General features: G+C 37.9%; 1 protein-coding gene and 1 long non-coding RNA gene across 2 annotated transcripts in view; one reads left to right on the plus strand and one right to left on the minus strand.

The window, feature by feature from the left end:
* Positions 1 to 22,952, minus strand: part of LOC130709256 (uncharacterized) — a 53,037-nt gene extending 30,085 nt beyond the window's left edge. Inside the window, exon 1 of the long non-coding RNA XR_009009772.1 lies at positions 22,873 to 22,952. This is a non-coding gene — a long non-coding RNA (uncharacterized LOC130709256). The remainder of the gene's footprint in view (positions 1 to 22,872) is intronic.
* LOC130709255 (olfactory receptor 8S1-like) lies at positions 20,392 to 21,321 on the plus strand. The gene is given in 1 exon segment (XM_057557211.1): positions 20,392 to 21,321. A coding segment is annotated over 1 exon segment (930 nt).
* Positions 22,953 to 26,265: the final 3,313 nt, after the last annotated feature.

Consider the following 26,265-nt stretch of genomic DNA (forward strand, 5'->3'; position numbering starts at 1 on the left):
AAAATGTCCATTTCTTACTCCTATCTTTTAACATACACTAATAATTCCATAATAACAGGAAAAGAATAATAGTTTGAGTGGTCAGTCTTGTTTAGTTTCTAATTTTAATAAAAAAGCCTCTGATAATTCACTGTTAGTATGATGTTAGATGTCAGCATATAGCCCATGTTTTTATCAAGTTATAGTGATCCATTTTAGTTGTAAAGAGATATTATCAAAATAGATATTGAACTTTGTAGATTTTCAAAATTTATTGAGATTATTATATATTTCTTCTTGTTGGACCAATTATAAAAATTTCTAATATTAAAGGATCATTACATTCCATGAGAAAACCTATTAATTGATATACCATTTCATAAACCATTAAATTAAATTAACATGTATTTGAGAAGTGTTAACATATATTTATAATTAAAAGTGATATTTAGGTTTCAGTATCTAGATTGTCTTAACCTATTTATTTTTCTCAATTTAATTTTTTATATTGGAGTATAGTTGATTTACAATGTTGTGTTAGTTTCAGGTATACAGCAAAGTGATACAATTATACATATACATATATCCATTCTTTTTCAGATTCTTTTCCTATGTAGGTTATTACAGAATATTGAGTAGAGGTCCCTGTGCTATACAGTAGGTCCTTGTTGATTATTTTATATATCGTAGTGTGTATATGTTAATCCCAAACTCCTAATTTATCCCTCCTCCTGACCTTTCCCCTTTGGTAACCATAAATTTGTTTTTGAAGTCTGTGAGTCTGTGTCTGTTTTGTAAATAAGTTCATTTGTGTCATTTTTTTAGACTCCACATGTGATATCATATGATATTTGTCTTTCTGTGTCTGACTTACTTCACTTAGTATGATAATCTCTAGGTCTATGCATGTTGCTACAAATGGCATTATTTCATTCTTTTTTATAGCTGAGTAATATTCCATTGTATATATGTACCACATCTTCTTTATCCACTCCTCTGTCAATGGACATTTAGGTTGCTGCATGTCTTGGCTGTTGTAAATAGTGCATGTATCTTTTTGAATTACGTTTTTTCCCAGATATATGCCAAGAAGTGGGATTGCTGGTTCATATGGTAGTTCTATTTTTAGTTTTTTAAGGACCCTCCATACTGTTCTCCTTAGTGGCTGTACCAATTTACATTCCCACCAACAGTGTAGGAGGGTTCTTTCTCCACACCCTCTCCAGCATTTATTGTTTGTAGATTTTTTTGACGATGACCATTCTAACCGGTGTGAGGTGATACCTCATTGCAGTTTTGATTTGCATTTCTCTAATAATTAGTGACATTGAACATCTTTTCATGTGCCTTTTGGCCATATGTATGTCTTCTTTGGAGAAATGTCTGTTTAGACCTTCTGCCCATTTTTTGATTGGGTCGTTTGTTTTTTTGATATTAAGCTGCACGAGCTGCTTGTATATTTTGGAGATTAATCCCTCATCAGTCACTTCAATTGCAAATATTTTCTCCCATTCCGTGGATTGTCTTTTTGTTTTGTTTATGGTTTCCTTTGCGGTGCAAAAGCGTTTGAGTTTACTTAGGTCCCATTTGTTTATTTTTGTTTTTATTTCCATTACTCTAGGAGACAGATTGGAAAAGATATTGCTGCAATTTATGTCAAAGAGTGTTCTGCCTATGTTTTTCTCTAGGAGTTTTATAGTATCCAGTCTTACATTTAGGTCTTTAATTCATTTTGAGTTTATTTTTGTGGATGGTGTTAGAGAATGTTCTAATTTCATTCTTTTACATGTAGCTGTCCAGTTTTCCCAGCACCACTTGTTAAAGGATTGTCTTTTCTCCATTGTATATTCTTGCCTCTTTTGTCATAGATTAATTGACCATATGTGCATGGGTTTACTTCTGGGCTTTCTTTTCTATCCTGTTCCATTGATCTGTAGTTCTATTTTTGTGCCAGTACCATACTGTTTTGATTAGTGTAGATTTGTATTATACTCTGAAGTCAGGGAGCCTGATTCCTCCAGCTCCACTTTGCTTCTCAGGATTGCTTTGAATATACAGAGTCTTTTGTGTTTCCATACAAATTAAAAATTTTTTTGTTCCAGTTCTGTGAAAAATGCCATTGGCAATGTGATAGGGATTGCACTGAATCTGTAGATTGCCTTGGGTAGTATAGTCATTTTGATGATATTTATTCTTCCAATTCAAGAACATGATATATCTTTCCATGTTTTTGTCATCTTTGATTTCTTTCATTAGCATCTTATAGTTTATAGAGTACAGGTCTTTTGTTTCCTTAGATAGGTTTATTCCTAGGTATTTTATTCTTTTTGATATGATGGTAAATGGGACTATTTCCTTAATTGCTCTTTCTGATCTTTTGTTGTTAGTGTATGGACATGCAACAGATTTCTGTGTATTAATTTTGTATCCTGCAACTTTGCTGAATTCATTGGTGAACTCTAGTAGTTATCCAGTAGCATCTTTAGGATTTTCTATGTATAGTATCATGTCATCTGCAAACAGTGACAGTTTTTTTTCCCTAGAATTTTATTAGTTTTAGATTTTACATTTGGGTCTGTGAGTTGATTTTGCATAAGGTATGGGGTATTGGTCAAGGTCTTTCTTATCTATGTATACATACAAATGTGTGTATATATATATATATATATATATATGTATACACATACACACATATATAATACATATATTATTTGCTTCTAAATGTCCAAATGTTCTAGCACATTTCTTAAAAGATACCATAATTTCTCTGTTGAACTGTTTTGTAGCTTTATCAAAAATCCACTGACCATAAATACAAGGGTTTATTTCTGGACTCTCAATTCTGCTTCATTGATCTATAGTCCTATCCTTTTGACATTATCATACTGTCTATAAGTCTTGAAATTAGGTAGTATGAGATCTCCAACTCTGTTCTTTTTCTAATTTTTGTTTGTGTATTTTTAAGCTATTCTGGTTCCCTTGACTTTTCATATAAAATTTTAAGTCAGCTTCTCTGTATCTATAAAAAAAAAAGCCCTGCTGGAATATTGATTGGGATGGCCTTGACTGTATAGGTTGGTTTGGGAAGAATTGACTTCTTAACAATACTGAATCTTCCAATTCATGAATACTGTATGTCTCTGCATTTTTTAAGATCTTTGGTTTTTCTCATCAGTCTTTTGTAGTTTTTAGCATATACATTCTGCTCAAGTTTTGTAGGTTAATACCTAAGTATTTCACTTATTTTTGGTACTACTGTAGATGGTATTTTTAAAATTTTGAATTAATTAGGATTCCTTTTATTTCTTTTTCCTCTCTGATAGCCATGGCTAGGACTTCCAAAACTATGTTGAATAAAAGTGGTGGGAGTGGACATCCTTGTCTTTTTCCTGATCTTAGAGGAAATGCTTTCAGCCTTTGACTGTTGAGTATAATGTTAGCTGTAGGTTTGTCATATATGGTCTTTGTTATGTTGAGGTTTGTTCCCTCTCCACTTTCTGGAGAGTTTTTATCATAAATGGGTGTTGAATTTTGTCAAAAGCTCTTTCTGCATCTGTTTAGATGATTGTATGGGTTTTATTCTTCAGTTTGTTAATGTGGTGTATCACACTGATTGATTTGTGGATATTGAAGAATCCTTGCATCCCTGGGATAAATCCCTCTTGACCATGGTGTATGATCCTTTTAATGTATTGTTAGGTTCAGTTTGCTAGTATTTTGCTGAGGATTTGTGTGTCTATGTTCCTCAGTAGTATTGGCCAGTAATCTTCATTTCTTGTGGTATCTTTGTCTGGTTTTGGTATCAGGGTGATGGTGACCTTGTACAATGAGCTTGGGAGTATTCCTTCCTCTGCAATTTTTTGGAATAGTTTCAAAAGGATAGTTTTAACTCTTCTCCAAGTGTTTGATAGAATTTGCCTATGAAGTCATCTGGTTCTGGACTTTTGTTTGTTGGGAGTTTATAATCACAGTTTCAATTTCAGTATTTACTTGTGATTGGTCTGTTCATATTTTCAATTTCTTCCTGGTCAGTTGGAGATTGTACATTTCTAAGAATTTAGAAGATTGTACATTTCTAAGAATTTGTCCATTTCTTCTAGGTTGTTCATTTTATTGGCATATAGTTGCTTGTAGTACTCTCTTATGATCCTTTGTATTTCTGTGATGTCAGCTGTAACTTCTTCTTTTTCATTTCTAATTTTACTGATTTGATCCCTCTCCCTTTTTTTCCTGATGAGTCTGCCTAAAAGTTTATCAACCTTTTTATCTTTTCGAAGAACCAGCTTTTAGTTTGATTGATCTTTCTATTGTTTTCTTCTCTATTTCATTTATTTCTCCTCTGACTTTATTTATTCTACTAACTTCGGGTTTTGCTTTCTCTAGTTGTTTTAGGTGTAAGCTTAGGTTGTTTATTTGAAATTTTCCTTGTTTCCTGAGGTAAGATTGTATCACTAAAAACTTCCCCCTTAGAACTGCTTTTGGTGCATCCCATAGGTTTTGGATTGTCATGTTTTCATTCTCATTTGTCTCTAGGTATTTTTTTATTTCCTCTTTGATTTCTTCAGTGATCCATTGATTCTTTAGTAACATATAGTGTAGCCTCTACGTGTTTGTGTTTTTTACAGGTTTTTTTTTCTTGTAGTTGGCTTCTAATCTCATAGCATTGTGGTCAGAAAAGATTCTTGATGTGATTTCAGTTTTCTTACATTTACCAAGGCTTGCTTTGTGTCCCAGCATGTGATCTATCCTGGAGAATGTTCCATGTGCACTTGAGAAGAATGTGTATTCTCCTGCTTTCGGATGGAGTGTTCTATAGATATCAATTAAGTCCATCTGGTCTATTGTATCATTTAGGGCCTGTGTTTCCTTATTGATTTTTTTCAGGAGTTTGTCCTTTGATGTAAGTGGGGTGTTAAAGTCCCCCACTATTATTGTGTTACTGTCAAGTTCTCATTTCATAGCTGTTAGCATTTGATTTACATATGAGTTACTCCTATGTTGGCTGCATATATATTTACAAGTATTGTATCTTCTACTTGTATTGATTCCTTGACCATTATGTACTGTCCTATTTGTCTCTTGTAACAGTCTTTATTTTAAAGTCTATTTTGTCTGATATGACTATTGCTACTCCAGCTTTATTTTGATTTTCATTTGCATGGAATACCTTTTTCCATACCCTCACTTTCAGTCTGTATGTGTCCCTAGATCTGAAGTGGGTCTCTTGTAGACAGCATATATACAGGTCTTGTTTTTGTATCCATTCAGCCAGTCTATGTCTTTTGGTTGGAGCACTTAATCCATTTGTGTTTAAGGTAATTATTGATATGTATGTTCTTATGGCCATTTTGTAATTGTTTTGAAGTTGTTTTTGTAGGTCTTTTTTTCCCCCTTCCACTTTTGTTCTCTTCTCTTGTGATTTGATGACTATCTTTAGTGTTGTGTTTGGATTGCTTTTTATTTTTTGTGTACGTATCTATTGTAGATTTTTGCTTTGTGGTTACCGTGAAGTTTTGATATAGCATTCTATATATAAACAATATTGTTTTAAGTTGCTGGTCTCTTAATTTCAAATGCATTTCCAATATCCTGCATTTGTACTCTCCTTATCTCATGATTGTTAGTTTTGATACCATATTTGTTTGCAGATAATATCCTACCTTTCCTGTATTTTCACCTTTACCGGTGAGCTTTTCCATTCATAATTTTCTTGTTTCTAGTTCTGTGCTTTTCTTTTCCACCTAGAGAAGTTCCTTTAGCATTTGTTGTAAAGCTGGTTTGGTGGTGCTGAATTCTCTTAGCTATCCTCTTCTGTAAAGCTTTTAATTTCTCCATCAAATCTGAATGACAGCCTTTCTGGATAGAGTATTCTTGGTTGTAGGTTTCTCCCTTTCATCACTTTAAATATACCATGCCACTCCCTTCTGGCTGCAGAGTTTCTGCTGAAAAATCAGCTGATAACCTTACGGGGATTCCCTTGTATGTTATTTTTTGCTTTTCTCTTGTTGCTTTTAACATTTTCTCTTTGTCTTTAATTTTTGATTAATAAATGTCTCGGCAAGTTCCTCCTTGACTTTATCCTGTATGGGGCTCTCTGCACTTCCTGGACTTGAGTGAGTGTTTCCTTTCTCATGTTAGGGAAGTTTTCAGTTATTACCTCTTCAAATATTTTCTAAGGCCCTTTCTCTGTCTCTTCTCCTTCTTGGACCCGTATAATGTGAATGTTAGTGCATTCAGTGTTATTCCAGAGGTGTCTTAGACTGTCCTAATTTCTTTTCAATCTTTTTTCTTTATTCTGTTCTACAGCAGTGGTTTCCACCATTCTATCTTCCAGCTCACTTATTCGTTCTTAGGCCTCATTCATTCTGCCATTGTTTCCTTCTAGTGTATTTTTCATTCCAGTTATTGTATTGCTCAACTCTCGGTTTGTTCTTTAAATCTTGTAGCTCTTTGTTAAACATTTCTTGTGGGGAATTCCCTGGCAGTCCAGTGGTTAGGACTCCGTGTTTTCACTGCTGAGGGCCTGGATTCAATTCTTGGTCAGGGAACAAAGATCCCAGAAGCTGTGCAGTGTGGCCAAAAAAACATTTCTTGTATCTTCTGGTCTGTGCTTCTGTTCTTTTTCTGATATCTTGGATCATCTTCACTATCATTATTCTGAATTCATTTTCAGGCAGATTTCCTATCTCCACTTCACTTATTAGCTCTTCTGGGTTTTTATCTTGTTCCTTCATGTAGAAAATATTTCTCTGCCATCTCGTTTTGTCTAACTCTCTGTGTTTGTGGGCTCCATTCTGTAGGCTGCAGGATTGTAGTTATTCTTGCTTCTGGTGCCTGCCTCCTGGTGGGTGAGGTTGGTCCAGGGGCTTGTTCAGGTTTCCTGGTGGGAGAGACTGGTGTCTGCCCACTGGTGGGTGGGGCTGGTTCATGTCCCTATGGTAGGCAAGGCCATGTCAGGTTGCATGTCTAGAGGTAGCTGTGGGATCAGGACAACTTTACACAGGCTGTCTGTTGATGGGTGTGGCACTGTTCACACTCTGTTGGTTGTTTCACCTGAGGCATCCCAGCATTGGAGCCTGCAAGCTGTTGGGTGGGGTCAGATCTCAGTGCCAAAATGGCAACCTGTGGGAGAGCTCATACTGAGTAATATTCCCTGGGGCCTCCACCACCAGTGTCCTTGCCCCCACTATGGGCCACAGCCAACCTTCACCTCCCCAGTAGAACCTCCAAGACCCATAGGTAGGTCTGGCTCAGGCGCCTATGGAGTCACTGCTTTGCCCTGGGTTCCAGTGCATGTGAAACCTTGTGTGCACCCTCCAAGAGTGGAGTTCTGTTTCCCCCAGTCCTGTGGAGCTCCTGCACTCAAGCCCCACTGGCCTTCAAAGCTGAATGTTCTGGGGCCTTCAAAGCTGAATGTTCTGGGGGCTCCTCCCCTGATGCCAGACCCCCAGGCTGGGAAGCCTGATATGGGGCTCAGAACTTTCACTCCTGTGGGAGAACCTCTGCCATATAATTATTTTCCAGTTTGTGGGTCACCCATCCAGCAGGTATGGGATTTGATTATATTGTGAAAAGCACCCCTCCTACCATCTCATTATGGCTTCTTTTTTGTCTTTAGTTGTAGAATATTTTTTTGGTAGGTTCCAGTCTTTTTTTGTCAGTGGTTGTTCAGCAGTTAGTTATGATTTTGGTGTTTTGTGAGAGGAGGTGAGCTCAAGTCCTTCTACTCCACCATCATGTCCTTGTTCTATTTATCATACACTCAAATCGTTTGCAATGTTGTTGACTTTCACTTCATTTCTTCTGTCAAAGACTGAAAAAATATGTATAAGTTTGACACCAGCATTGTGCCTCTAGATGTATTTCACGGTATTAACATGTTTTTGCTTCATTTATTTTGAAACTGAATTTTGTAGCCTTAAAAGATCATGATAGTTTTGTCTTCACTGTGGGTTATACCTCTTATCATTATATTATAAAATGGAACTCTTTTATAGTTTAATGTTTTTTCTTTGAATTTCACTTTCTGTGATGTTAATATTTCCACCTTGTTCTTTCTTTTTTAGAAGCCACCATGTATATCTTTGCCCATCATGGCAGCTTTAATGTTTCTGTATCATTTTGTTATACACTTTAAGCAGCATATCATTAGATTTTTGTTTCTTAAATCTGTGCCTTTTAATGAGGATACTTAAAACTTTGTATTTAGTACCACTGTGATTTTTACATACACTGTCATAAATTATGGGTTTAATTTATTCAACTGTCTTATTTGATCATTTTTGTTGTAAACTTCCTTTCACTACTTTTATTTTTGCCATAAAAATAGACAAAAGAGCTACAGTTTATCAAGCTATCAGCCAGGAGTATTCTGTATACTATTTAAAAAAAGTCTTTATTTATTCATTATAACAACCTTGTAAGGTAGAAGTTCCATTTTTTTAAAAAATTTTATTTATTTATTTATTTATGGCTGTGTTGGGTCTTCGTTTCTGTGCGAGGGCTTTCTCTAGTTGCGGCATGTGGGGGCCACTCTTCATTGCGGTGCACGGGCCTCTCATTACTGTGGCCTCTCTTATTGCGGAGCACAGGCTCCAGACGCGCAGGCTCAGTAACTGTGGCACATGGGCCTAGTCGCTCCACGGCATGGGGATCTTCCCAGACCAGGGCTCGAACCCGTGTCCCCTGCATTGGCAGGCAGATTCTGAACCACTGTGCCACCAGGGAAGCCCCAGAAGTTCCATTTTTAAAAACGAAGTTACTGAGTGTGTCTGAGACCATTAAGTTGCCTAAGTCACTTAGCCAGTAAGCGATGGAGTCAGGAGTGATGTCCAATACTTCTGCAGTACAAAATGCAAATTCATGACCAATCTCGTTCCCTTTCTCTCTCACTCTCTCTCGGCTTCATTGTTTTATCATCTCTAGTGAATTGGAACATATAGCTTGTGACCTTCTGATTATAAAATGGTCTACTGAGCATATGATGCAGTATTTCTTTTAAGAAACAAACCATGGAAAAATATTAAAGAGGGGTTTTAAGTGAATTTACCTACTGTCAAATCAAAAGGGTGATTACTTAGAAGACCAGATATTAAGTAGTTACTGAGAAACTGAAAGCAGTTCTGATGGTACTAAAGAGAGAAATGGTAACTTGAAAGTATGCAGGGGTCAACAGAAAAGTACCAACACAAAAAAGTAGGAGAAAAATCTGAAAGTTTCCTGATTGGACAAGTAGAAGCCAGGAAGAGGGGAAAGTAAAAGGGTACCAATAGGAACTTTGGTTGGAGTAATGCATGAGCAAATACACATGGCATCAGACAGGCAACTGGAACTGGGTGACATGTTTCATTGAAGGACCAGAGCTTGGGAAGAAGAGAGTGCCTCCCTTTGGCTGATGATGTCAGGGAAGAACAATAAGTACTGGAGGCCAGAATAATATTTCCTGGTGTACCCTATCTGGCAGCATATGCCCACATAAAATCAAATTTCTCCATAAGAGTATGGAGCTCAAGCCCTAGAAGCTGCTGCTACTTCTCCACAAAGCTATGTAGTTGGGAGCCTCAATTGCAAAGTTCATAAGTAAAAGAGCAAAAAAACCTATATATAATACACAGACAAGCTCTACCCACCACCAGTCCCTCCCATCAGGAAACTTGCACAAGCCTCTTGGATAGCCTCATCCACCAGAGGGCAGACAGCAGAAGCAATAAGAACTACAGTCTTGCAGACTGTGGAACAAAAACCACATTCACAGAAAGACAAGATGGAAAGGCAGAGGGCTATGTACCAGATGAAGGAACAAGATAAAACCACAGAAAGACAACTAAATGAAGTGGAGATAGGCAACCTTCCAGAAAAAGAATTCAGAATAATGATAGTGAAGATGATCCAGGACCTCGGAAAAAGAATGGAGGCAAAGATCAAGAAGATGCAAGAAATGTTTAACAAAGACCTAGAAGAATTAAAGAACAAACAAACAGAGATGAACAATACAGTAACTGAAATGAAAACTACACTAGAAGGAATCAATAGCAGAATAAGTGAGGCAGAAGAACGGATAAGTGACCTGGAAGACAGAATGGTGGAATTCACTGCTGCGGAACAGAATAAAGAAAAAAGAATGAAAAGAAATGAAGACAGCCTAAAAGGCCTCAGGGACAACATTAAACACAACAACATTCGCAATATAGGGGTCCCAGAAGGAGAAGAGAGAGAGAAAGGACCAGAGAAAATGTTTGAAGAGATTATAGTCAAAAAATTCCCTAACATGGGAAAGGAAATAGCCACCCAAGTCCAGGAAGTGCAGCAAGTCCCATAGAGGATAAACCCAAGGAGAAACATGCCAAGACACATAGTAATTAAACTGGCAAAAATTAAAGACAAAGAAAAATTATTGAAAGCAGCAAGGGAAAAATGACAAATAACACACAAGGGAACTCCCATAAGGTTAACAGCTGATTTCTCAGCAGAAACTCTACAAGCCAGAAGGGAATGGCATGATATAATTAAAGTGATGAAAGGGAAGAACCTACAACCAAGATTACTCTATCCGGCAAGGATCTCATTTAGATTTGATGGAGAAATCAAAAGCTTTACAGACAAGCAAAAGCTAAGAGACAGCACCACCAAACCAGCTCTACGACAAATGCTAAAGGAACTTCTCTAAGTGGGAAACACAAGAGAAGAAAAGGACCTACAAAAAAAAAAAAACCCCAAAATGATTAAGAAAATGGTCCTACGAACATACATATCGCTAATTACCTTAAACGTGAATGGATTAAATGCTCCAACCAAAAGACACAGGCTTGCTGAATGGATACAAAAACAAGACCCATATATATGCTGTCTACAAGAGACCCACTTCCGACTTAGGGACACATACAGACTGACAGTGAGGGGATGGAAAAAGATATTCCATGCAAATGGAAATCAAAAGAAAGCTGGAGTAGCTATACTCATATCAGGTAAAATAGACTTCAAAATAAAGAATGTTACAAGAGACAAGGAAGGACACTACATAATGATCAAGGGATCAATCCAAGAAGAAGGTATAACAATTATAAATATATATGCACCCAACATAGGAGCACCTCAATACATAAGGCAACTGCTAACAGCTGTAAAAGAGGAAATCGACAGTAACACAAAAATAGTGGGGGACTTTAACATCTCACTTACACCAACGGACAGATCATCCAAAAGGAAAATAAATAAGGAAACACAAGCTTTAAATGACACAATAGACCAGATAGATTTAATTGATATTTATAGGACATTCCATCCAGAAACAGCAGATTACACTTTCTTCTCAAGTGCGTACGGACTATTCTCCAGGATAGATCACATCTTGGGTCACAGATCAAGCCTCAGTAAATTTAAGAGAATTGAAATCATATCAAGCATCTTTTCTGACCACAACGCTAGGAGATTAGAAATGAATTACAGGGAAAAATATGTAAAAAACACAAACACATTGAGGCTAAACAATACATTACTAAATAACCAAGAGATCACTGAAGAAATCAAAGAGGAAATCAAAAAATACCTAGAGACAAATGACAATGAAAACACGACGATCTGAAACCTATGGGACGCAGCAAGAGTGGTTCTAAGAGGGAAGTTTATAGCTATAAAAGCCTACCTCAAGAAACAAGAAAAATCTCAAATAAACAATCTAACGTTACACCTAAAGGAACTAGAGAAAGAAGAACAAACAAAAGCCAAAGTTAGCAGAAGGAAAGAAATCATAAAGATCAGAGGAGAAATAAATGAAATAGAAACACAGAAAACAATAGCAAAGATCAATAAAACTAAAAGCTGGTTCTTTGAGAAGATAAACAAAATTGATAAACCATTAGCCAGACTCATGAAGAAAAAGAGGGAGAGGACTCAAATCAATAAAATTAGAAATGATAAAGGATAGTTACAACAGACACTGCAGAAATACAAAGCATCCTAAGAGACTACTACAAGCAACTCTATGCCAATAAAATGGACAACCTGGAAGAAATGGAGAAATTTTTAGAAAGGTATAAACTTCCAAGACTGAACCAGGAAGAAATAGAAAATATGAACAGACAAATCACAAGTAATGAAGTTGAAACTGTGACTAAATACCTTCCAACAAACAGAAGTTCAGGACCAGATGGCTTCACAGATGAATTCTATCAAACATTTAGAGAAGAGCTAACACCTATCCTTCTCTAACTCTTCCAAAAAATTGTGGAGGAAGGAACACTCTCAAACTCATTCTATGGGGCCACCATCACCCTGATACCAAAACCAGACAAAGATACTACAAAAAAAGAAAATTAGAGATCAATATCACTGATGAATATAGATGCAAAAATCCTCAACAAAACACTAGCAAACAGAATCCAACAACACATTAAAAGGATCATACACCATGATCAAATGGGATTTATCCCAGAGATGCAAGGATTCTTCAATATACTCAAATCAATCAATGTGATACACCATATTTACAAATTGAAGAAGAAAAACCATACAATCATCTCAATAGATGCAGAAAAAGCTTTTGACAAAATTCAACACCCATTTATGATAAAAACCCTCCAGAAAATGGGCATAGAGGGAACCTATCTCAACATAATAAAGGCCATATACGACAAACCCTCAGCAAACATCATTCTCAATGGTGAAAAACTGAAAGCATTTCCTCTAAGATCAGGAACAAGACAAGGATGTCCACTCTCACCACTATTATTCGACATAGTTTTGGAAGTCCTAGCTACAGCAATCACAGAAGAAAAAGAAATAAAAGGAATCCAAATTGGAAAAGAAGAAGTAAAACTGTCACTGTTTGCAGATGACATGATACTATACATAGAGAATCCTAAAGATGCCACCAGAAAACTACTAGAGCTAATCAATGAATTTGGTAAAGTTGCAGGATACAAAATTAATGCACAGAAATCTGTTGCATTCCTATACCCTAATGATGAAAAATCTAAAAGAGAAATTAAGGAAACACTCCCATTTACCATTGCAACAAAAAGAATAAAATACCTAGGAATAAACCTACCTAGGGAGACAAAAGACCTGTATGCAGAAAACTATAAGACACTGATGAAAGAAATTAAAGAAGATACGAACAGATGGAGAGATATACCATGTTCTTGGATTGGAAGAATCAATATTGTGAAAATGGTTATACTACTCAAAGCAATCTACAGATTCGATGCAATCCCTATCAAATTACCAATGGCATTTTTTATGGAACTAGAACAAAAAATCTTAAAATTTGTATGGAGACACAAAAGACCCTGAATAGCCAAAGCAGTCTTGAGGGAAAAAAACGGAGCTGGAGGAATCAGACTCCCTGACTGCAGACTATACTACAAAGCTACAGTAATCAAGACAATATGGTACTGGCACAAAAACAGAAACATAGATCAATGGAACAAGATAGAAAGCCCAGAGATAAACCCACGTACCTATGGTCAACTAATCTATGACAAAGGAGGCAAGGATATACAATGGAGAAAAGACAGTCTCTTCAATAAGTGGTGCTGGGAAAACTGGACAGCTACATGTAAAAGAATGAAATTAGAACACTCCCTAACACCATACAGAAAAATAAACTCAAAATGCATTAGAGACCTAAATGTAAGACCGGACACTATAAAACTCTTAGAGGAAAACATAGGAAGAACACTCTTTGACATAAATCACAGCAAGGTCTTTTTTGATCCACCTCCTAGAGTAATGGAAATAAAAACAAAAATAAACAAATGGGACCTATTGAAACTTCAAAGCTTTTGCACAGCAAAGGAAATGATAAACAAGATGAAAAGACAACCCTCAGAATGGGAGAAAATATTTGCAAACAAATCAAGGGACAAAGGATTAATCTCCAATATATATAAACAGCTCATGCAGCTCAATATTAAGAAAACAAACACCCCAATCCAAAAATGGGCAGAAGACCTAAATAGACATTTCTCCAAAGAAGACATACAGATGGCCACGAAGCACATGAAAAGCTGATCAACATCACTAATTCTTAGGGAAATGCAAATCAAAACTAAAATGAGGGGCTTCCCTGGTGGCGCAGTGGTTGAGAATCTGCCTGCCAATGCAGGGGACACGGGTTCGAGCCCTGGTCTGGGAGGATCCCACATGCCGCGGAGCGACTAAGCCCGTGAGCCACAATTGCTGAGCCTGCGTGTCTGGAGACTGTGCTCCGCAACGGGAGAGGCCACGATGGTGAGAGGCCCGCGCACCGCGATGAAGAGTGGTCCCCACTTGCCGCAACTAGAGAAAGCCCTCACACAGAAATGAAGACCCAATACAGCCATAAATAAATAAATAAATAAATAAATAAAATTAAAAAAAAAAAACTAAAATGAGGTACTACCTCACACCAGTTAGAATGGTCATCATCAGAAAATCTACAAACAACAAATGCTGGAGAGGTTGTGGAGAATTGGGAACCTCTCGCACTGTTGGTGGGAATGTAAATTGATACAGCCACTATGGAGAACAGTATGGAGGTTCCTTAAAAAACTGAAAATAAAATTACCATATGACCCAGCAATCCCACTACTGGGCATATACCTAGAGAAAACCATAATTCAAAAAGACACATGCACCCCAATTTCATTGCAGCACTATTTAGAATAGCCAGGTCATGGAAGCAACCTAAATGCCCATTGACAGACGAATGGATAAAGAAGATGTGGTACACATATACAATGGAATATTACTGAGCCATAAGAAGGAACGAGATTGGGTCATTTGTTGAGACATGGATGGATCTAGAGACTGTCTTACAGAGTGAAGTAAGTCAGAAAGAGAAAAACAAATATTGTATATTAACACATATATGTGGAACCTAGAAAAATGATACAGATGAACCGGTTTGCAGGGCAGAAACTGAGACACAGATGTAGAGAACAAACGTATGGCCACCAAGGTGGGAAAGCCGCTTGGGAGTGGGGTTGGGGGTGTGATGAATTGGGCCATTGGGATTGATATGTATACACTGATGTGTATAAAATTGATGACTAATAAGAACCTGCTGTATAAAAAAAATACACAGACAAAAAAAGCCTAGGGCCTATGTGAAGAAAATAAAAAATTACACTGTAAGCAAAAAGAAAAGGCTCAAACAAAGAAAAGGTAGAACTAATTGTAAAGCTTACTGCCAAAGTAATATTGACATCTTGGTGAAAAAACAACTCCAGCTGAAATCTCACAGGAATTTTTCAAACTAAAAATTCAATTATGAAGTGAAATTATAAGAATAAATGAAAAAATAACATAGAAAGTATAAACATTAGGAACTGGCATCATTATGTATTAAAGCATATACCGTATCTACAATCATTAGAGAGTGTGGCACTACTGTAAAACCAGACACATCAAGGAATAGAATAGGAAACCTAGAAATAAAAGCTAGTGAATACAGAAATTTAAGACAGGTTTATAAGCTCTCATCTCCTTTTCCAAAATCTCCAAAAATCTGTAAAAGCCAAACTTTTTTTTTCCAGACTAGTTTGGAGGAAACACTGGAAGTTAATTGATATGAGGCTATTTGTAGACTCTTAAAATCCCATGTAGAAGGGGTACTCAGAAGTTTCATTATAGAAATAGTAATGTGTTTGACTACAGGGTGCAGCAGAGGTGTTATATAATATGTGGTATATTCCATATAAATTTTTTCTGAAGGATTGGGGTAACATCAGAAATATACTAAAATCTAGATGGGTGAGTAAAATTTTCACTAATGTGGACTTTATGTCTCAAACGAAAAGTTATCTAAGTCTTAGTGTTTTTACATGTAGAAAAGTTTAAAGGCAATATATTTTATCACCCAAGGAAGGGCGCCAAATTCTATTATATTTTTAAGGCTTCTTATGGAAGAAAGAAGGTTATTAATTGTTTCTGCTCTATTTTAAATGGATAAATGTGAGTAGTTCTACATATAAACTGAGTGGATATGCTCGATGGAAAGGGAGAGACAAGGGAAGTGAAAGAGCATGGTTGATTCAGAGAGATGCTCAAAGAGAAGGGTTAAGAGGGAATCCAGAGCAGAGAGAAGCACTCACCAGAGGTGAAGGAGAAGGGCCTCCTTCCCAAGCTGGAGGGGAGAAAAGAAGAATAACTCCATGTGTGGGAATTAGGGAGTTAGAGATCGCCCATAACAGGAACATGTCCTCTGCCAATTATCAGCTGAGAGTTAGGAGTGTGAGGTTAAAGGAGTAGGTAGCTTCAAGAGAGTAATGAAATGACTGAATTTGTCACAGTGAGAAAGGAGAGTATATGTACTTGGTTGAATAGAGAGAGAAAGAGAGAGAGAGAGAGAGTGTGTGTGTGTGTGTGTGTGTGTGTGTGTGTGTGTGTGTGTGTGTGTGTGTTTTCAGAATGCTAGGACTATCAGGGAATAAAGACTCTATGCAGAGTCTCACACATTGGAGTTCACCTGGTCCCCTAATAGCAAAGCCATTTATAGCTAGGAGCATTCTGCAGTCCTGTGTCCTCCACTGGCCACAGCAGGACTAGTAGCTTGTCCCTCTCTGGACTGAGAACCATTTTGGCTCTGGCTACTGCTGCCTCTCCCAGGGGCAGTGAACTGGTTCTGGCTCCCAACGGTTCTTATTCAACATCTGTCTCCAGGGCTCAGCTGGCACAAGATTACCAACGAGTTGATGAATAAAGAGATATAAGTCACACAAACTGGGCAGGCGCTGTCCTCAGGACTGAGGGAGACAAAAGGAGAGTAAAATGATAAGGAAGAGTACCAGATTCTCTTAGCTGAGACCAGGAGACTCAAATCAGTGCAACTGGATGCTGGGACACTTTAGCCTTAACCCAGAAGTGACTTTGAGGTCAGCTGCTTTGCGTCTGAACATGACTCTAGACCTAGAATTGATTGGGAACTAAATCTGCTTTGGAGCCCTCTGCAGAACACACCCACTCCATGTATATAGATAGATAGATAGATAGAGAGAGAGAGAGAGAGAGAGAGAGTCCTATTTTGGAGGCAGTTGACAGCCTGACTCAAAGTGGAGAGTGTTTTGGACCCAGAACAGACCTGCTCAGGTGGAAGGTAAGTGAGTTAGATATACACCTAAATGGAAGGACCTTAATGGGCACCAGTTCTAAATTTCTTATTAGAACTGGCAACTAAACCCAACACAGAGAAGATTACTGCTCAAAGTCAGAAAACTAAGTCGTAACTGTCCTACAAATTCGAACTCTCTACCCATTTGCCAAATTGGGATTTGTTTCTGTTCTCTTTCTTCTTATACTAGGGAACTGGACAAAAAAAAAAAAAAAAAAAAGTTGCTTTTTAAGAAGGAGGATGGGTGGAGTGAAGTAAATATGGAGACCAGAGAGACTATTTCTCCCTACCTCTTTTCAAGGTTTCCCTATGTCATTTGTTTTCAAAGTTATTTTATTAGTTAAATATTATGTTTACTTTTTTAAAAGTCCACTAAAAAGCTACATATGTATTAAACAGATTAATGAAAAGCTATGGTGATCATAGTACATGGGGATGGGGAGAGACCCACATATCCTACTAGCCTCTCAGTGACTTCAGTGGCCCGTGAAGCACTGGGGCAGCACATTTGGGCTCCAAGGAGCCCAAAAAAGACTCTAGAAAACTTTCACTAGAGTTTGGGATCTTGGGGATTCCTAAATTCATTGACCAGTGTTCTGCCTCCAGATGGGATCAAAATGTAAGCATTGTAGCTGTTGGAAGAGTGTAATAAGGGTGTGAAAGATATTTTTTAAGTCAAATTTGCTGCTGTTTTTAGGAAACAGGACAAGAAGAGAATAGTTCTTTGCATGAATAAATCCTAATCCTTCATGTCTACAATCACTTACTTGATGCATCAGTGCCAGGACTTCTTCAGCTGCTTCAGGTAGGGAAACAGGGGAGGGAAACCTAGAAGGGCCATTTCTGCTACCCTAATCCCCTCAGATCTGTAGAGTGCTGCTTCTTTCAGCCTGAATTGATCTTAGTCCTCAATCTGGCTTTTCCTTAGACTTCTCTTCCTGGAATTTTCCCTGGCCCAGAAGACCCCATCTCTGGTCGAAGAGGTCAAATCCCTGATACCAGTATGTCTGGGAGCAGCAGGACATCCTGGGTAAGAAGTTTCAGACATGGTTAGTGGCCCAAACTCCCAAGGCAACCTCACATTCCTGTCTGGGTTCCCAAGTTCCCTCAGGAGAAAGTATAATCTCCAAACCAGGAAAGATTTTCTCATAAGCAAAGGTTTGCAGTGTTGCAAAGTAGGAAGAATATGGGATTTGGAATCAGAGGACCTTGGATGTGAGTCCCAACTCCATGACTTTTTTTTTTTTTAAGTAAATTTATTTATTTATTTTTGGCTGCATTGGGTCTTTGTTGCTGTGTGGTTGTGGTGAGTGGGGGCTACTCTTTGTTGTGTTGCACCAGCTTCTCATTGCGGTGGCTTCTTTTGTTGTGGAGCATGGGCTCTAGGCATATGGGCTTCAGTAGTTGTGGCACGTGGGCTCAGTAGTTGTGGCTCGCGGGCTCTAGAGCGCAGGCTCAGTTGTTGTGGCGCACGGGCTTAGTTGCTCCGCGGCATGTGGGATCTTCCCGGACCAGGGCTCAAACCCATGTCCCCTGCATTGTCAGGCAGATTCTTAACCACTGAGCCACCAGGGAAGTCCCTCCATGACTTTTAAAGTCTATGCCTGTGTATGTCACTTAACCTTTCCGACCCACAGAAATGGGATCAGTAATATCTTTGTTACAAGGTTGTATAAGGAATAAATGAGATCAAGCCCTTGTTATAGTGTTTGGCATAAATTATGCATTAAATAAGTTATTATCATATGAGTGTAGATGTAAGTAGATGGCGGTGGGAAGGAACATGTATGACATGAGGTTTGGGGAGAGAGGGAAGTAAGAATGGGAAGTAAGTTTATTGCTGATAGGTTTCAATATAAAAATGCAAGCAGTCAGTATATCCCAGGAGCAGAGAAAGAATGTCAGGAGAGAAAAAAATGAATTCTTGGAAATCAGGCTGGAAGGAATTGGGAACCAGAAAGCATGTTTCCTACTTTAAAAAATGTATTTAGTGAAAATAATTTTACAGCATTGGTGAAATATTTAATTAGGACAAAATATGTATAAACAACACTCAACAGATCACAAATTTTCATTTACCATAAACTGTTTCACTCTTCTGCATTTATAGAAGTTTTTAATTTTTATAAATTATTTCATAGACTATAAAGATTTTACGACATTTCACCTCATTTTTTTCCAATTTTCATTTGAGTAGGTTATGTCTTGAATAGGTTTCACTGCCAGTAATCAGCAAGGACAATCTGACTCTGAGTCCAGTGCTCATTGTACCATTACAGAAGCTGCTGTAGAACCTTACGGCATATTGCAAATTCACAGGACCAAGGAAAGCAGGGGTCACTTCTGTAACTCCCAAACCACACCAGTCTCAACCACAAACTCCTTAAATCCACAAATATTTACTGTCTGTGTGTGAAGCACCTGAAAGAGAATTGGTTGTGAAATCAGAAACTCTGGCTCAGTCCTGGCTCTGAGCCATCTAGTTAGGATGGAAGTCATATTACCCCTCTGTCCCACATTGTCCTCGTCTAAAAATATGATGTCAGATAACAGGTCTCGGTTGACATGTCAATGAGATGTACTAGGAATTTAAGCTATAATTGAAAAGCGGTCACCCACAAAGGGATGTCTCTTGCTTCACCAATGGGTGTCTTTCTGCTTTTGCAGAAAGGGTTCACCAGGTCTTGGATGATATCAGGTGCTGAGGAAAGGCTGGGGAAGAGCATGAGAGGATAGAGACTGTGAGGGTCTACGATCTAAGAAGTCAGAGGATGGTAGCAAGGAGGGTTAAGACAAGACACTGTAGCTGAGGAAGCATTCATTCTTTCCTTCCACAAATGTTTATTTAGAGCCCTCTAGCTGGGTGTACTGAATTTCTAGGACTGTAACAATTTCCTGATCCTCTTTTCTTACTCAAAACTTATGAAGCCAGTGACAATTATTGGCATTTAGGAATACATCCATGGGGGGAAAAACAGACAAAGATCCTTGCCTGTGTATAATATAAATTCTAGCAGAAGAGATAATTTTTTAATGTACTAAATAAGTCTACTATCCAATATGTTAGAAATTGTTATGTGTCATAGGGAAAAAATTTGAATTTGATAAAGAGTACTTAACCAGGAGAAGGAAAGTTGCAGTATTTAATAGGGTAATAGAATGGTCAGATCCTTCTTTATCCTCGGGTTCAATTTCTGGCTTGAAGCAAAAGAGTGGATCTTTTATAGATTAAAAAGTCCTATTCACTGAGTGTGACTCAGATCATTGTCCCACCAAATGAATAAGTATTTGTCTCTCTCCAGGGATAGGATATCTAAGAAACCATGACAAATCTTAGCATTATTGATGAATTTGTGCTGCTGGGATTGTCTAGTGACCCAGATATCCAGACCATGCTCTTTGTTCTCTTTCTGAGGATTGACCTCCTGACCCTGATAGGGAACCTGATGATGATCCTGGTGATCAGGGCTGATTCTCACCTCCACATGCCCATGTACTTCTTCCTTGGACATTTATCTTTCCTAGACATATGCTACTCTTTAGTCACTGTGCCCAAGATGCTGCATAATTTCCTGTCTCAGAAGAAAACCATTTTGGTGTGGGGCGGCATTACCCAGAGTTTCTTTTTCATGATTTCTGGAGTCACTGAGAGTTGCTTGCTCTCTGCTATGGCCTATGACCGCTATGCTGCCATGTGTCACCCTCTGCTCTACACCGTGGTCATGAATAGACCTCTCTGCACTGCAGTGGTCGGTACAGCATGGGTGATGGGGTTTCTGAACTCACTAGTGAATAATCTTTGTGGTCAGAACTTACAGTTCTATGGTCCCAATATCATCTCCCATTTCAGTTGTGAACTGCCTTCTCACTTCCCTGTGTCCTGCAGTGATACCACACCTAACACCATCCTGCTGGCTAGGTTTTCTGCATTTCTAGGACTTGTGACACTTCCCCTGATTCTTTTCTCTTACTCAAAAATTATTCTTGCCATTCTAAATATCTCTTCCTCTAAAAGCCAAGGCAAAGCCTTCTCCACCTGCTACTCCCATCTCACTGTGGTGCTCTTGTTCTATGGGACCGCTCTATTCAGGTACATCAGCCCCTCTTCAGGATCAGTCCTGTAGTGAGTTGTCTCTGTACAGTATGGTGTGATCACTTCCTTATTAAACCCCCTCATTTACAGCTTCAAGAACCAGGAGGTGAATGCAGCTCTGCAGAGGATGCTGAGGCAGCAAATATGTGTCTCAGGGTAAGAAACCGCAACATGATGTTTGTTCTATAAGAGAACCAATCTACAAGGGCTGAAAACTTTGTAAGCTTAGAGCTCATGTATAACTTGATTTTTAATTAAATTCAACTGTATTGATTTCTTATTCAAAGTTAAGTAACTTCCAAAAGCTAAGCAATATAGTCAGAGAAGTATTTGGCCCATCCTGGGTCTTAGGGGAAAGGTTCACAGACATCAGCTCCTACCATAGCCTTTGGAAACTAATCCAGAAAGAATGACTTCACTGCAGTTGAGGAGGCTGAACCAGAACAAAGACCCTGACAAGAACTAAGATTCTGAGCCCAGGACTTTTACCTGTGGAGTTACACAAAGGAGCCCATTAGTAGAAGGGCACAGAACAAGTAAACTAGACACAGACAATGCTCCAGGATAAGACAGATCAGCACCCTCCATTCACCTGACCTGGTGGCACCATAGGCATCAAATGGCATGTGTGCCTGCAAATAGTCAAAGAATAGTGAACACAAAGAATGAACATGTTAAATGTCCATGGACAGATTAATAGATAAAGAAAATGTGATATATACATACAATGGAGTATTATTCAGCTTTAAAACAAGAAGGAAATTCTACAATGTGTGACAACATAGATTAACCTTGAGGCCATTGTGTTAAGTGAGATAAGCCAGTCACAGGAGAAATACTGTGTAGTTCTACTTATATGAGACATCTAAAGCAAACTCATAGAAGCAGAAAGCAGAATGGTGGTTGCCAGGGACTAGAGGAAAGGGGGAACTGGAAAGTTGCTACTCATTGGGTATAGAGTTTCAGTCATGAAGATAAAAATAGTTCTGAAGATCTTCTACACAGCAATATGCATATAGTTAACAATACTGTACACTTAAAATTTGTTAAGAGGGTAAAATTTATGTTTTGTGTTTTTTACCACAATAAAAATAAATAAATAAATATATATATAAGAAGATTGAACACATTGTTATGCTAAAAATTGATTTTGCATTCTGCTACAGCCTCTTGCCTGAAGGCATACATTATAAAATGCAGCATTTGTATTTGATGTATAAACATACTGTAAACAAAAAAAAGCAGAAGTAAATTAAAGCAAATTAAAACATCAAGAGAGCATTATTTTTATATTTATCTTAACAAACATAAAGAAATATCAAGAAATACAGTGATAAAATGGGCACACAGATATGTGTATACATTGTTGACCATGCTTTATTTTATTAGCTAAACCTTTCATATCAATCTAGTTATATGCATCAATATTAAGAGTTATAACATGATCATACAGGTTTTAAAACACCACTCTTATTATAAGTGAAGAAGTTCTTACACCTTCCCCTAAATGAAGATGCACACTGTCCCACTAGTCATTGTATCTACCCTGGCTAAATTCATCACTACACATATTCCACCACAGTATCACTAAATAATCTGTTCCTTAAAGATTAAACTGCAAGTGAGATCAGCAAAATGAAGAAATAGGAAGACTCAATCGTTGTTCCCCCATAGAAGCAGCGATGTAAAAATTATACATGAACCAAAATACCTTTATGAGAATTCCAGATTCCAAATAAGAAGTTTCAGCACCCCAGATAAGCACAAAAACCAAGAACAGCCACGTTGAAACAGGTAAGAAGAGCAATTTCACTTTAACTGCATTAGCCCCTCCTCCCAAACTGCACAGCCCAGGGCCAGGAGAGATCTCCTCAGCCAATGACTTCTCCCATGGTGGGGAAAAGAGAATGGAGTGTGCGCTCAGCCTCCCAGCCTTTCAGTGCACTCACTCCCCAAGGGGTCAGGTCCTGTCTCACTTCACACCAAGTGCTGAAGGAACTAGCATAGTCCAGATGCCTGGGGCAGCTAAGAACAAAGGAAAAGCAGAGGGTGGCTTCCTACAGCTAGCAGGGATCTTCAAGATTGGGAAAATGTGCAGAACTGAGGCTTCTCCCTCAGAAGGGAGGCAGAGGAGTAGGGCATGCCTCCAATGTCCTTACCTTTCAGGGTCCTACCCACGGGACCAGCTTCTGTGTAGCCTCATATCAAGTGCTGACAGAACCAGCAAAGTTAGACACCAGAGAGAATAAGCGATTACAGCCTCCATTTAAAAAAAAAAAAAAAAAAAAAAAAAAAAGGCTGGTCATCTGGAGCAATTTAGAGTGTTTGTGTCTTCAAAAAATGCAGACATCAGCACAAAGCTACAAGGGACTCGACTGATCAGGAAAATATAACATAATCAAAGGAGAAAAATAAATCTCAAGTAACTGACCCTAAAGAAATAGAGATCTATGAATTTGCTGACAAAATTCAAAACAATCTTCTAAAAGAAGCTCAGTGAGTTACAGTAGAACTCAGCCAATTAAGTGAATTCAGGAAAATGATATATGAACAAAATGAAAAACATCAATAAAGAGACAGAAACAATAAAAAGAACCACTCAGAAATACTGGAGATGAAAGCAGATTGGTGGTTGCCAGAAGTGGGGGATGGGGGTTAGATAAAATGGGTGATGGTGTCAAAAGGTACAAACTTCCAGTTATAAAATAAATAAGTCCTGGGGATGTAATGTACAGCATGACGAATATGTTAACAATACTCTATTGTATACTTGAAAGTTGCTAAGAGAGTAACCTTAAAAGTTCTCATCACAAGAAAAATAAAAACGTAAGTATGTGTGGTGATGGATGCTAGCTAAACTTATTGTGGTGATCATTTCACAGTATATACATATATCAACCATTATGTCGTACACCTAAAACGAATACAATGTTATATGTCAATATCTCAATTAAAAAAAAACAAACCTCATCATTTAAAAAATGACCATAAAGATACAGAAAAGGAGAAAAACTGGCAATGACACTATGGATTTAAAATGAGAGAGGAACAGTTGCTAAAGTCCAGGTGGAATTTCAACTAACTGTTTTATTGATGATGGACTGAAAACATACTTTTAAACTACTTTCCATGAGCCCCTCCCTCTGAAACATGTCAGATGATGTAAAAACACAGGGAAAATTTGGCATCCCCCACCCACACTGTCTGCATTTAACTCCAGTATGCAGGTACTTTGCTGACCATAAACAAACACCTACTGAGCCAGAGAGGTGGCTATTATTTACCTTCTCTTCCATCACCTAATCTCATTAGCATCTATCTCTCCTTTAATTCAGAAACAAGTCCCAGAAACAACACAGCAGAAAGAGGGATTCTGTGGGTCAGAAATTGGAAAGGGCACAGCAAGGATGACTTTTATGTGCTTCACCCCATCTGGGCTTCAGCTAGGAGGAGTCAAAGGCTTGGGGTGACTCAACAGCTGGGAGCTGAGATTACCTATGTGCTCCTTCAGTCACAGTATCTGACACATAGCCTGGGAGGACTTGACGACAGAGAATGCCCATCAGAGTGGTTTGGCTTCATCACTGCATGGTACCCTTAGGATAGTCAGACTTATGCATGGCATTCCTGGGCTCTGAGTATGAGAGTTCAAGAGAAGAAGGTAAGAGTAGCATGGCCTTTTCTGGCCTTACCTAGGAAGTCATCCAGCATCACTTCTACTTCACTCTGATTACAAGTGAGTCTAAGCCCACTCAGATTTGAGGTCAAGAGCAGATCCACTAATCAGTGAGAATGTCAAAGGAGATATTGCATCATCTTTAGAAAATAGAATCTGCCATACCCTGTAAAAGAAACTAATAAAATAAAATAAAAATACTGGAGCTGAAGAGTGCAATGACTGCAATGAAAAATTCAACAGCAGACTTAAAAAAAAACAGAAGAAGGAATCAATAAACTCAGAGTATTTAAATTATACAGCCAGAGGATCAAAAAGAAAAAAGAATGAAAAAGGTGAAGAAAGCCTAAAGGGCTCAGGGAACTCCATCAACTGAACCAATATACACATTTTAGAAGTCCTGAAATAGAAGAGATAGAGAAAGGGGCAGAAAGCTTATTTAAGGAACTAATGGCTGAAAACTTCCCAGATGTGGAGAGAGAAATGGGCATCCATATTCAGGATGCCAAAGGATGTCAAATAGAAGAAACCAAGAAGTCTATACTGATACATTATAATCACATTTTCAAAGATAAAGAAAGAATTTTGAAAGCAGCAAGAGAAAAGCAATTCATCACATATAAGGGAACCCCATAAGGCTATCAGTGGATTTCTCAGCAGAAACCTGTCAATCCAGGAAAGATTGAGATGATATATTCAAAGTGCTGAAAGAAAAAAATTAACAACCAAGAATACTGTACCCAGTAAAACTGTCCCTTAGAAATAAAGCCAAGATAAAGTCTTCCAGAAAAACAAAAGAAGAAATAGAAAACCTTAACTGGCTAATATAAATAAAGAGATTAGCAGAAAAAGTAAATAACCACATTAAAAAATGGGCAACAGAATTGAATAGACATTTTCCACAGAAAACATACAAATGGTCAACAAGTATATGAAAAAGTGCTAAGTATCAGTAATCATCAGGGAAATGCAAATCAAAAACAGTGAGATATCACCTCAAACTTTTAGAATGACTATTACAAAAACAAACAAAAGATAAAAAGTGTTGTCAAGGATCTGGAGAAATTGGAACCGTCTACTCGTTGGTGGGAATGTAAATTGGTACAGCAGCTGTAGAAAACAGCACTTATATTAGGTGCATATTTGTTTACGATTGTTATATCTTCTTCTTGGATTGATCCCTCGACCGTTATGTAGTGTCCTTCTTTGTCTCTTGTAATAGTCTTTATTTTAAAGTCTATTTTGTCTGATATGAGAATTGCTACTCCAGCTTTCTTTTGATTTCCATTTTCATGGAATATCTTTTTCCATCCCCTCACTTTCAGTCTGTATGTGTCCCTAGGTCTGAAGTGGGTCTCTTGTAGACAGCATATATATGGGTCTTGTTTTTGTATCCATTCAGCCAGTCTATGTCTTTTGGTTAGAGCA

The sequence above is a fragment of the Balaenoptera acutorostrata genome, chromosome 11 (genome assembly GCF_949987535.1).
Source record: "Balaenoptera acutorostrata chromosome 11, mBalAcu1.1, whole genome shotgun sequence".
Lineage (NCBI taxonomy): Eukaryota > Metazoa > Chordata > Mammalia > Artiodactyla > Balaenopteridae > Balaenoptera > Balaenoptera acutorostrata.